The sequence below is a fragment of the Bison bison genome, unplaced genomic scaffold (genome assembly GCF_000754665.1).
Source record: "Bison bison bison isolate TAMUID 2011002044 unplaced genomic scaffold, Bison_UMD1.0 scf7180017864057, whole genome shotgun sequence".
Taxonomy (NCBI): domain Eukaryota; kingdom Metazoa; phylum Chordata; class Mammalia; order Artiodactyla; family Bovidae; genus Bison; species Bison bison.
In genome coordinates this window covers 1,762,645-1,774,680 of record NW_011494629.1, presented here as the reverse complement: position 1 = coordinate 1,774,680, position 12,036 = coordinate 1,762,645, and the positions used below count along the sequence as shown (strand labels likewise).

At 37.3% G+C, this 12,036-nt stretch overlaps 1 protein-coding gene across 5 annotated transcripts in view; it reads left to right on the top strand.

Annotated features, from left to right (window-relative positions):
* The window catches only part of ZNF169 (zinc finger protein 169), a 55,745-nt gene that overhangs the window by 33,951 nt on the left and 9,758 nt on the right, over window positions 1-12,036 (top strand). For all 5 annotated transcript variants that reach the window (XM_010835961.1, XM_010835960.1, XM_010835962.1 and 2 more), the window contains 2 exons: window positions 1,984-2,110; window positions 2,696-2,791. In XM_010835961.1, coding sequence (XP_010834263.1) covers window positions 1,984-2,110; window positions 2,696-2,791 — 223 coding nt within the window. The remainder of the gene's footprint in view (window positions 1-1,983; window positions 2,111-2,695; window positions 2,792-12,036) is intronic.

The window sequence follows — 12,036 nt, the reverse complement described above, 5'->3', positions numbered from 1 at the left end:
TTTTAATTTAATTTTATTTTTAAACTTTACATAGTTGTGTTAGTTTTGCCAAATATCAAAATGAATCCATCACAGGTATACATGTGCTCCCCATCCTGAACCCTCCATAAACATATACTTAATATAAAATTTTCACCATTTTAAAATGTCCAGTTCAGTGGCATTGTTTATTCACACCATTATTCAGTCATCACCATTCATTTCCAGAACTTTTTCATCTTCCCAGGATAAAACTATCCATTATATAATAACTACCTGTTCCTAGCCCACTCCCCCTCCCAGCTCCTGGTAACCTCTGTTTTACTTTGTCTCCATGAATTTGCCTATTTCAGGTACCTGCTGTAAGTGGAATCAAACAATATTTGTCATTTGTGACTGGCTTATTTCACTTAGCATAATGTTTTTAGGGCTAATCTCTTGATTTAACATGTATCAGAATTTCTTTGCTTTTTAAGGCTGAATTATGTACAGTTATGTGTATATATGTACTGCATTTTCTTATCTGTTTGTCTGTTGGTGGACATTAGGGTTGTTTCCACCTTTGGGCTATTGTGAATAATGCTGTTATGGACATTGGTGTATGAGTCTATTGAATTCTTGCTTTTGATTCTTTGGGGGTATACACCCACGATTCAAATTGCTAGATCATATGATAAATTGAAATTTTTTTAAATTGATATATTTAACTTTTTGAGGAACTGCTAAGCTCTTTCCCACAGAAACCACATCATTTACTTTTCCCACAACAATAAATAGAGGTTCTAGTTTCTCCATGTGTGTGTGCTCAGTCATGTCCGACTCTTTGTGACCCCATGGACTGTAGCCTGCCTGGCTCCTCTGTCCATGTAATTTTCCAGGCAGAAATACTGGAGTGGGTTGCCATTTCCTACTCCAATTTCTACTCCAGTTTCTCCACATCCTCCCCAAATGTTCTTTCCTGTTTCTTTGGTAATAGCTATCCTAATGAGTGTGATGTGGTATCTTTGTGGAGCAGTTTTTTTAATGCTTTGAGACATTATGTTTCCTTCTCATATCAAGTACAAGGCAAGGATGTCTGTTCTTACCACTCTTATTCATTATTGTGCTAGAGGCAAGAACAGGAAATAAAATACATATAGATTATAAGGAAAGAAATCTGCCCCTGTATGCAAATCCTCTGATTGTCTACGTAGGAAATCTTAAGGAATCTAGGAGGAAAAAAAACCCCGAGAGTTAGTGAGTTCCACCAGGTTGCCAGATTCAGGATAAGCATACAGTTTATTACTGTATCCTGGCAGTTGTTCTGTATCATGAACAATTGGTCACTGAACTAAAAATACAGTATCATTAAAATCACTAAAAAAAGAAAAACAAAAGAATTTTTAGGTATCAGTTTTTTAACAAAGCATATGTGGATTTGTATACTGAAAACCACAATAGCTGTTGAAAGAAATCAAAGAACATCTCGGTAAATAGAAAGACATCTCATCTCATGTTCATAGATTTGAAGAGTCAACATGATAAAGATGTTGGTTCTTCCTAAATTGATATACAGCTTTAATGCAAATCTTGTCCAAATTCCAGAAACATTTTTTAGTAGATACAGGTGAGATTATTCTAAAATTTTTTGTGAAAAAGCATATGGCTTAGAATAGCTAAAATAATCTTTTAAAATGAAGACTAAAGGAGGAAGAATCCATTTATCTGATTTCAAGACCTATGGTATAGCTACATTAATCAAAACAGTGTTTTCCACAGCATCATAGATTTAGAGATTGATAGAACAGAATAGAGAACCCCTGAATAGACCCCCAGCAATGTGGGAAGAGGTTTAGTAGTCTTAAATACGTGGCAAAGGATTCTGGTTGAAAGCAGGGTCTATGGATCTCACCTGATGTTCCATGCCAGCCTTATTGCTGCCTCAGCCCTGGTTGGTAACTTAGGTTAAGTTGACTGGTGAGCCTGTGTGTTTTCTGGGTGAGCAAGGATGTGTTTGTGTTATAGGCATTAATGGCCTTCAGGGATGTGGCTGTGGCCTTCACCCAGAAGGAATGGAAGCTACTGAGTCCTGCTCAGAGGACCCTGTATCGGGATGTGATGCTGGAGAACTACAGCCATATGGTGTCGCTGGGTAAGGATGACCTGTCCCATGTCTCAGACTCTGCCTGTAGGCCTCTTAAGATTTAATGGAGTAGCCACCATGCTTTTGGCTCAGAAAGAAACATGTGTTTTCTCTATACCTCAGAGAATGTCTGGATTCTGTAGAGTTGGAAATGGTGAAGTTGTGCATGTGTGTGTATTTGTGTGATATGACACTGCATTTCTAGGCCCCTTCTAAGGCCAGGCCCTCCTTTAAAGTGATCTTACTTCAATTAAAACATGTACAATATCATAAAAAAAAAAATAACCAACCACAATAAATGTAGTCCAGTTAAATAAAAAAAAATAAAAAAAAAATAAAGTGATCTTACTTCAGACGGCAGAGTATTTATATTCATTCAAGCACAGGGGAGAATCATATACTGCCTTTAGATCTGGGATTCCTCCCGCCCCTTAGTCATCTTTTCTCAGCATTCAGAGAATCTTTGTCCCCATCCATGCCCCCTGCCTGGCTTTCCTACCCGCTTCTGAGTCATTGCATTCCCTGACTGAATTCTGTGATAGCCTCTTAAGTCACTAACCGAAGGTCACCTTGATTTTTTTCCCCTGTGAGTAGGAATTGCCTTTCCTAAACCAAAACTCATTATACAACTGGAACAAGGAGACGAGCCCTGGAGAGAGGAGAGTGAATGTCTTCTGGACCTTTGTGCAGGTAAGTGGAAAACAGCAGGCAGACAAGGATCAGGGCAGTGAGGTGCTCAGCAGGTAAGGAAAGAGGAGCATTTGTAAGCTTCTGAGGAGGAAGCTCTTCCTCAGGCCTGCCTTCCATGCCATCCTACTTGGCCCAGAGAGGGCTTCCCTGGCCACCCCCTCTTTCCTTCCCAACAGAGCAACATCCACTCACTTGGTGTCCCTTGTCCAACACTTCTAAGATCTTCCCATTCTTGAACTTTTGTTAGCTGACCTGATCTTGAACATAACACTTGTCCTCTGAGACTAAGTCATCTATCCCTGCTAGATTCTGTCCAGTTTTTGTTTTTAAACTGGTAATGTTTTCATGTAGCAGTTCTACCCCATAAGTTCCCATAACTTTGTTTCTTTTATGATGTGTTATTTAAGATTATAACAGAGAGTGAAGAATTACACAATGAGTGCCAGTTTGCCTTCCACGCAGCCTAAGTGGTGGTGGTGATTTAGTCGCTAAGTCATGTCTGACTCTTGCGACTCCATGGACTGTAGCCCACCAGGCTCCTCTGTCCATGGGATTTTCCAGTCAAGAATACTGCAGTGGTGTTCTGCTGAAAGTTTTCACTTTTGTCTCAGGTTCAAAGGATTTCTTAACAAAATAAGCCATGCATTATATGCAAATAAATAATAAAAATATTTATTAGAGAATTATCTGGCTTACTTTCAATATACTAACATTGAAAGAAAAATGAAAGAGAGCAGAGAATACATCACCAGTTTGGATTTTCACCAACATTCAGACTTAAACAGTGCTAGGAAGTCCCATGTCACAGCACATCTGGAGTCCCAGTTGGGAAAAGGTCCCAGGTAGAGTGTCTGCTCTGTGGGTGAGACTTCAGAGATTGCAGTTTGGGGTTCCCGTTTATAATCCCAGGATGCAAACAGGATGCTCATCATCAATCTGTGAGCAAATTGCAGGTCTGGTTTCATGTTATGCTGTTTGTTTTGTCATGTAAAACTTGGAGTGTTGTTAAGGTCAGGGCTTGGTTGGCCAGGCCCCCTCCAGGAGCTTAATAAATTCCAAGATCTGCTCCCTATAGATATCTATTGTGTTTCTCTTCTGACACTCACTGCAGGTGTGGCTGACACCCACAGCAGCAGTCAGGGCAGTGTCCAGGTAGGTCAGAAGCAAGGTCAGAGGCCCGCTCTGCTCTTTTGCCTCTAAAGCCTGGACAAGACTACTTCTATTTTATTTCTCTAACAAGTGGGTTGCCATTTCTTTCTCTAGAGAATCTTCTTGACCCAGGGACTGAACATGGGTCTCCTGCACTGCAGGCAGATTCTTTACTGACTGAGCTACCAGGGAAGCTTGCAGACTAAGAAATATACCATTATATAAGACCAGGTGATAGCCGATACCTTTCCTGGTTGTGTCCTGCTCCTTCGCTCCGCCTCTGGGAATTCGACTTGTGCATTAGCGTGCCTGTGACTGCCCTTAGCTTTTTTATCCCTTCAGTGGATCTTTTAACCATATAGAGAGTTCTTTTGCATGTTGGTAAACTTTTCTGCACATAATACCATATTGTATACCTCCTTCACCAGCTATATGTGAGATTCGTATTAAAATGTGCAAGTTTAGTTTATACTTTTAACATTTGTTATATATTGATTTCATTATATGGATATTTTAATGCAGTTGAATTATCATTTCTCTTCTTTTGGACATTTGAGTTATTTCTAATTTTTGTCTATGAAATAATGTTGCTGTATATTCTTATTTCTTCTTTGGAAATGCATGCAAAGGTTTCTTTCAAGATGCATACCTAGGAGCACAGAGACTAGTTCATGGGTGTGGGTAGCCTCAACCTGATTAGGTTATACCACATGTGTTCTGAAGCTGTTCAATGCCATATTACACTCCCAGCAGCAGTGATGAGTTCTTGTTCCACATCCTCACATTTTTCACCCATCTGTTTGGTTTGTGGTGAAATATCATAGGGATTTTGCTTTCCAGAGAGCATGAGCATCTTTTCCTGTGTTGACTTGGTCATTGGTGTTTCCTTTTCTGTGACTTGTCTGTTCAGGATATGTTCCTACTTTTGATTTGGGCTATTTCTGTTATTGAACTGTAGAAATTCAATATACATTCTGGGAATATTTAGATCTTTAATCCAGGTGGAATTAATTTTATGTGAATGTTGGGAGGTAAGGATAAATTTCTGCCTTTTTTTTTCATTCTTTTATTTTCAACATTCTTGGCATTTTATTTTTTGTTATTTATTTTTGCTTCTAAATACAACCATATATCTATAATTATACTTTATAGCAGACTCAATGCTTTTTTCTTTTAAAAAAAGAACTATTATTAAACTATAATTATAATACAATAGAAAAATATTATTATGGTATAAGGTATGATACCTTATACTAGGAGGTATAAGGTATGATGCCTTATGCTAGGAGGTATAAGGTATCATACCTTATGCTAGGAGGTATAAGGTTAAATTTGTTAAGTTTTGATATCTGCACAGTCATACAACCATCACGATAATCCAAATTCTGAGCATACCTATCACTGCAGAGTTTCCTTGTGCCTTACTATAACTTCTGTCTCCTGCCCTTCCCTGTCCCCTCCTCCCTCCCTTACCCAGGTAGCCACTGACTGCTTTCTGTCATAAATTTGTTTGCATTTTTAGAATTCATATAATTAATCATGTTAATTCTTTCACCCAGTATAATTATTTTGAATTTTATCCATAATGTTGGGTGTGTCAACAGTTCATTTCTTTTGATTGCTGAGTAGTAATTTAGATATCACAATTATTTAGCCATTCATGGGCTAAAGAAATTTCAGTAGTCTCTAGTTTTGATGAATACAAATAAAGACTATATGAACATTCATGAAAAGTATTTGTGTAAGCATATGCTTTCATTTCTTTTGGATAAGCACCCAGGAGTGGAGTGGCTGGGATGAATGATACAGGGGATATTTAATTTTTAACAAAACTCACCAAGTAGCTGCACTATTTCACATTCCCACCAGCAGTGTGTGAGTTCTGAATGCTTCACATATTTGTCAACACTTGGTATTATGATTTTAATTTTAGACATTTTTATAACTGTGTAATAGCATCTTATATGGTTTTACCTGACATTTTCTTAATGACTTGTGATCTTGATAGTCTTTTCAAGTGCTTATTTGCTGTCTGTATATTTTCTTTGGTGAAATGTCATCTCAAATCTTTGGCCAATTTGAAAAGCTGGTTTCTTATGTTTTTATTGAATTTTGCAAGTTCTTCATATAGTCTGTATAGAAGTCCATTATTTGATTTGTAAGTATTTTCTTTGTGGCTTGCTTTTTATCTTCTTGGTTGTTGTTGGTTGTTTAGTCACTAAGTTGTGTCCGACTCCTGTGATGGACTGTAGCCTGCCAGGCTTCTCTGTCCATGGGATTCTCTAGGCAAGAATACTGGAGTGGGTTTCTATTTCCTTCTCCAGGGGATCTTCCCGATCCAGGGATCAAACCCAGGTCTCCTGCATTACAGGCAGATGATTTACCAACTGAGCTATTATCTTCTTAGTAGTGTTTTTCAATGAGAATTTCTTAATTTTGGTGAAGTCCAAGTGTAAATTTTTCTTTCATGAATTTCACTTTTGGTGATTTATTTAGGAAATCTTTCCAAAATGAAGGCCAAAAAAAGTTTCGTATATTTTTCCTTTTAAAAGTTTTATAATTTTTACTTTTCATTTAGATCTAAGTCTTATTTTGAGTAAAATTTTTTACTTGATACCAGGTCTGGATTTAAGTACAATTTTTGTTTTTTCTTCTTCTTTTGTATACAAATATCCTATTTTTCTAGCACTATTTATTGAAAAGACAACCCTTTCTTTGAATTTCCTGTGCACCTTTGTGTAAATTAATTGTGTATGGGTCTATATCTAATATAAACTCTATTTTTTTCCACTCTTCTCTTCATCCATCTTGATGCCAGTACCACATAGTCTTGATTACTGCAGCTTTGTAAGAAGTCTGGAACTTAGTATACATCCTCAAACGTTTTTACTTTTTTAAAGTCGTTTTACTTGTGCTGGATTCTTTGCATTTCCACATGGATTTTAGAATCAGCTTGACAGTTTTCAACAAAATGCCTGTTGGAATATTGATTAGGATTGAATTGAATCTACATCAATTTGAGGAGAATTTACATGTAAATCATATACTCTGTCATCCAGTACATGAACGCAGTCCCTCTATTTTTATGGGACTTAATATTTGTCAGCATTGTTTTGTAGTTTTTCATACAAAGGTCTTATGCATCTTATCAGATTATCCCTCTCTGTTTCATATTTTTCATGCTATTTAAAGTACTTTAAAATTTCAATTTTTTGTTGATAGCATATAGAAATAAAATTAATTTATCTATACTGATCTTGTGTCTGGTAAACTTGCGAAACTTCATCCTAGTAGCTTTGTAGGTTCTATATGATTTTCTACACAAATGACTAATTATTTGTAAGTAAGTATACTTCACTTCTTTCCATTCTTTGTGTCTTTAATTTCTTTTTCTTGCCTCATTGCACAGGCGAGAACATGAGTGCAATGATGAATTTAAATGGTGGTGAAAGGGGACATCCTTTCCTTGCTCCTGATCTTATGGGGAATGCTTTCCTCCTATGTGTAAGTTTTATAGCTACTCTTTATCAGCTTGACAAGCTTCCTTTCTATTCCTTGTTGATGAGTTTTTACTGGGAATGGGTGTTGGACTTTGTCATTTTTTTGTGGCATCTTTACAGATGATCATTGTGTTTTTCTTTTTTAATCTTTTATTATAATTTAGTAAATTATACATTTTTGTTGTTAAATCAGCCTTTTATTCCTGTTAATACAATGCACTGACATTCATATTTCATCAGTTTTACCTTCATTTTGTGTGTATGTGTATATTTTTTTAGTTCTTTGAAATTTTATATATGTACATTTCTGTAACTACCACTGTATTCCAAGATACAGGACAGTTCCATCACAAGAATCCCCCTTCTGCTACCCTTTTATAGTCAGAGCCTACACCCTCACTCTTCCCCTCTCTTCATCTGGCAACCACTAATCTGTTCTCTGTCTCTATAGTTTTGTCATTTCAAGAATGTTATATAAAAGAAGTCACATCATATGTTACCTTTGGAGATTGTTTTTTTTTCCTTTTGATATCCATACAAATTGTTGTATGTATTAGTATTTTATTCCTTTTATTGCTGAGTAGTAGTCCATGGTATGAATGTATCAATACTACAGTTTGTTAAACCATTCAGGAACATTTGAGTTCTTTATATTTTTGGCTATTAAGAATAAAGTTGCTGTGGACATTTGTGTGTAGGTTTTTGTGTGAATGTATGGTTTTTGTTTCTGGCATACATGCCCAAAAGTGCAAGTTGCTGGCCTATATGGTAAATATAGGTTTAGTTTTATAATAAAATGCCATACTCAATTTCCAGAATGGCTATACCATTTTATATTCCCATCAGCAGTGTTTGAGTGATCTGGTTTTTCTGCATTTGTGTCAGGATTTGGTGTTAACACTATTTTTTTTTTTTTAATTGTAGCCATCCTATCAGATATCTAGCAGTATCTCCTTAGTTGGTGGGAGTAAGAAGTTTAGTACAAGCAGTTCTTCTCTGAGGAGAGCTGAGTTGCTCAGTGTATCTGAGTAAGTTCACTGTAGCAAGGCTTTCGGAGAAGGCAATGGCACCCCACTCCAGTACTCTTGCCTGGAAAATCCCATGGGTGGAGGAGCCTGGTAGGCTGCAGTCCATGGGGTCGCTAAGAGTAGGACACGACTGAGCGACTTCACTTTCACTTTTCATTTTCATGCATTGGAGAAGGAAATGGCAACCCACTCCAGTGTTCTTGCCTGGAGAATCCCAGGGTCGGGGGAGCCTGGTGGGCTGCTGTCTATGGGGTCGCACAGAGTCGGACACGACTGAAGCGACTTAGCAGCAGCAGCAGCAGCAGCAAGGCTTTATTCTTCTTGCAAAAAGACTTGCATTCTCCACATGGATAGATTAAGAGCTTATGAGGACCTGTTCATAGGTGGTTATTGCTGTCATTTTGTGAGGTCTTCCTGGCATGTCCTTAGCATCTACTTATTCTCCTCAGACAATCATTTTCCCTGAGTGGTTGGCAGGTGTGAGTGTGTCTTAAGATCTAATCTAATCTGATCACCAAGTGGTTCGGGCAAAGACAGTCTAACAAGTGGTGAGAGGAAAGACATAGTTTCTTCCTAGGTTAGCTCATACTGGTGATGGGCAGGCAGGGACATACAGACTCAAGTCCAGGGTGTCCACTTCAGCATCTTTGAACACTGCAGTTTTAAAAGGGCCAACTTCTGATAGTTCATTTCAGCTTGGTGGGTACCATGAAAGTTGATTGGCCCCAGGAATAATGGGTAGCATGAATATTATTAACTAGAGTTGTTTGTTTCTTTTAAGGTAGAATTTACTGGAAATGCAACATTTTAAGTATACTAGTCTGTGAATTCAAATAATGCATACATCTCTATAACACAAACTTTATCAAAATGCACATTACTGTTATCCAGATAGTTCCCTTGTGGCCCATCCCAGTAAACCCCTGCTCCCACCCCTCAGAGGTACCACTGTTTTTTGATTTTATTTCACCATAGATTAGTTTTGCCTGCTGTACAATTTTGCATAAATGGAATCATATAATACTTTCTTTTTTGTGTAAGGCTTCTTTCACTCAGTATATTTTTTAAGTGTCATCCATGCTGTGGCATACATCAGTAGTCTGTCATTTCTTTAACATCAAATAAGGTACCATCATATGAATATATATATATGACTGTTTATCCATTCTCCTTGAGAAACACCTTGATGGCTTCCAGTTTTAAGTTGTTTTGAAAAAGCTGCTGTTAATATTCTTATGGTAATTTTTTGCTTGTTTTCAACAAACTTTTGTTTTCCATTTGCTTTGGATACATACCTAGGATGAATTAGTTTCCTAGAGTTGATTTAATTAATTACCACAAACTGAGAAGCTTAAAAAAAGAAATTTATTCTTTCACAGTTCAAAATCAACTTGTTGGTGGGGTTGGTTCTTTCTGGAGGTTCTGAAAGGGAGTCTATTCTGTGCCTCTCTCTTCGCTTCTGGTGGTTGTTGGCAATCCTTAGTGTTCCTTGTCTTATAGCAGCATCAGTCTAATCTCTGCCTCTGTGGTTATACAGCCTTCTTCCGTCTAAGTGTCTGTGTATCCAGATCTCCCTCTCCTTGTAAGGATACCAGTCATTGGATCAAAACTCAGTCTAATTGGAGTATAACCTCATCTTAACTTGATAACATGTGCAAAGACTCTTTCGAAATAAGGCCACATTCATATGTTCCAGGTTGACATTCATTTTGGTGGGATACTATTTAGTGCAGTACACTGAGTCATAGGGTAACTACGTGTAGTTTTATAAGAAATGACTAGACCTTTTCCAAAGTGGTTGTACAGTTTCTCATTTCCATGATCAACAGACATGTGAGAGTTCTTGTCACTTCACATCCTCCCCAACAGTTTTCATTTTATCTTTGGTGATGGATGTGTTGAGTTATCTCATAGGGGGTTTCCATTTTGCTCATGGTTAATGACGTTGAGTCCTTCTGTGTGCTTTTTGATGTTTTATATATATCATGTACTTTGTGAAGTATACATTCAAATATTTCTTCCAGTTTTTCTGCATTGATTTTTATAATTAAATTTATTTATTTTTAACTGAAGGATAATTGCTGTACAATATTGTCTTGGTTTCTGCCAAACATCAACATGAATCAGCCATTGATATACCTATTGTCCCCTGTCTTGAACCTCCCTCTCACCTCCCTCCCTATCTCACCCCTCTAGGTTGTTACAGTGCTCCATTTTGAGTTCCCTGAATCACACAACAAATTCCCATTGGCTATCTATTTTACATATGGTAATGTATTTGTTTCCATGGTACTCTCTCAATACATTCCACCTCTCCTTACCGCCCCCCACCACCCATGTTATTTTTCATTATTGAGTGTTATGAATTCTTTATTAATCCTTGATACTAGTCCATTGTCATTTGTACATTTTGCAAATATCCTCTCAGTCTGAAGCTTTTGTGCTCATTTTCTTAATAATAACTTCTGATATTTTAATATCGAGGAAGTCTTTTTCTTTTCTTAAATGTTTTTGTCATCTATATTTTCTTTTAAATGCTGTTTAGTTATAGCTGCTTTTATACTTAGATTTACAGCTCATCTTGAGTTAACTTTTGTATATGGTGTGAGGCAGGAATCAAGGTTTTGTTGCGTTGTTTTTTTTTTTCCCATGTGGCTACACAGTGGCTCCAGCCCCATTTGTTGAAAAGTCTTGTATTTCTCTCATTGGATTGCTTTGTTGAATATCTAATCGCTGGCTAAGATTGGGTTTATTTTACACTCTCTCTGTTCTATTCCTTTGATTAGTATGTCTATCCTTAAACCAAACCATACTGTCTGTGCTACTGTAGGATCACTGAAAATCTTGAAGTCAGGTAGTGTAAGTCTTCTCCTTTTTTTTTTTTCTTTTTCAAGGTTGCTTTGGATAGTCCTCTGCATTTCCACTTAAATTTTAGGATCACTTTCTCATTTGCAAAAAGAAAGAAAAAAAGAAAACCTGGGTAGTGTTTATTTTGAGATTTTACTCTATATGTGGAAAATTCTGAAAGAGATGGGAATACCAGACCACCTGATCTGCCTCTTGAGAAATTTGTATGCAGGTCAGGAAGCAACAGTTAGAACTGGACATGGAACAACAGACTGGTTCCAAATAGGAAAAGGAGTACGTCAAGGCTGTATATTGTCACCCTGTTTATTTAACTTACATGCAGAGTACATCATGAAAAATGCTGGGCTGGAAGAAACACAAGCTGGAATCAAGATTGCCAGGCAAAATACCAATAACCTCAGATATGCAGATGACACCACCCTTATGGCAAAAGTGAAAAGGAACTAAAAAGCCTCTTGATGAAAGTGAAAATGGAGAGTGAAAAAGTTGGCTTAAAGCTCAACATTCAGAAAACGAAGATCATGGCATCTGGTCCCATCACTCATGGGAAATAGATGGGGAAACAGTGGAAACAGTGTCAGGCTTTATTTTGGGGGGCTCCAGAATCACTGCAGATGGTGACTGCAGCCATGAAATTAAAAGATGCTTACTCCTTGGAAGGAAAGTTATGACCAACCTAGATAGCATATTCAAAAGCAGA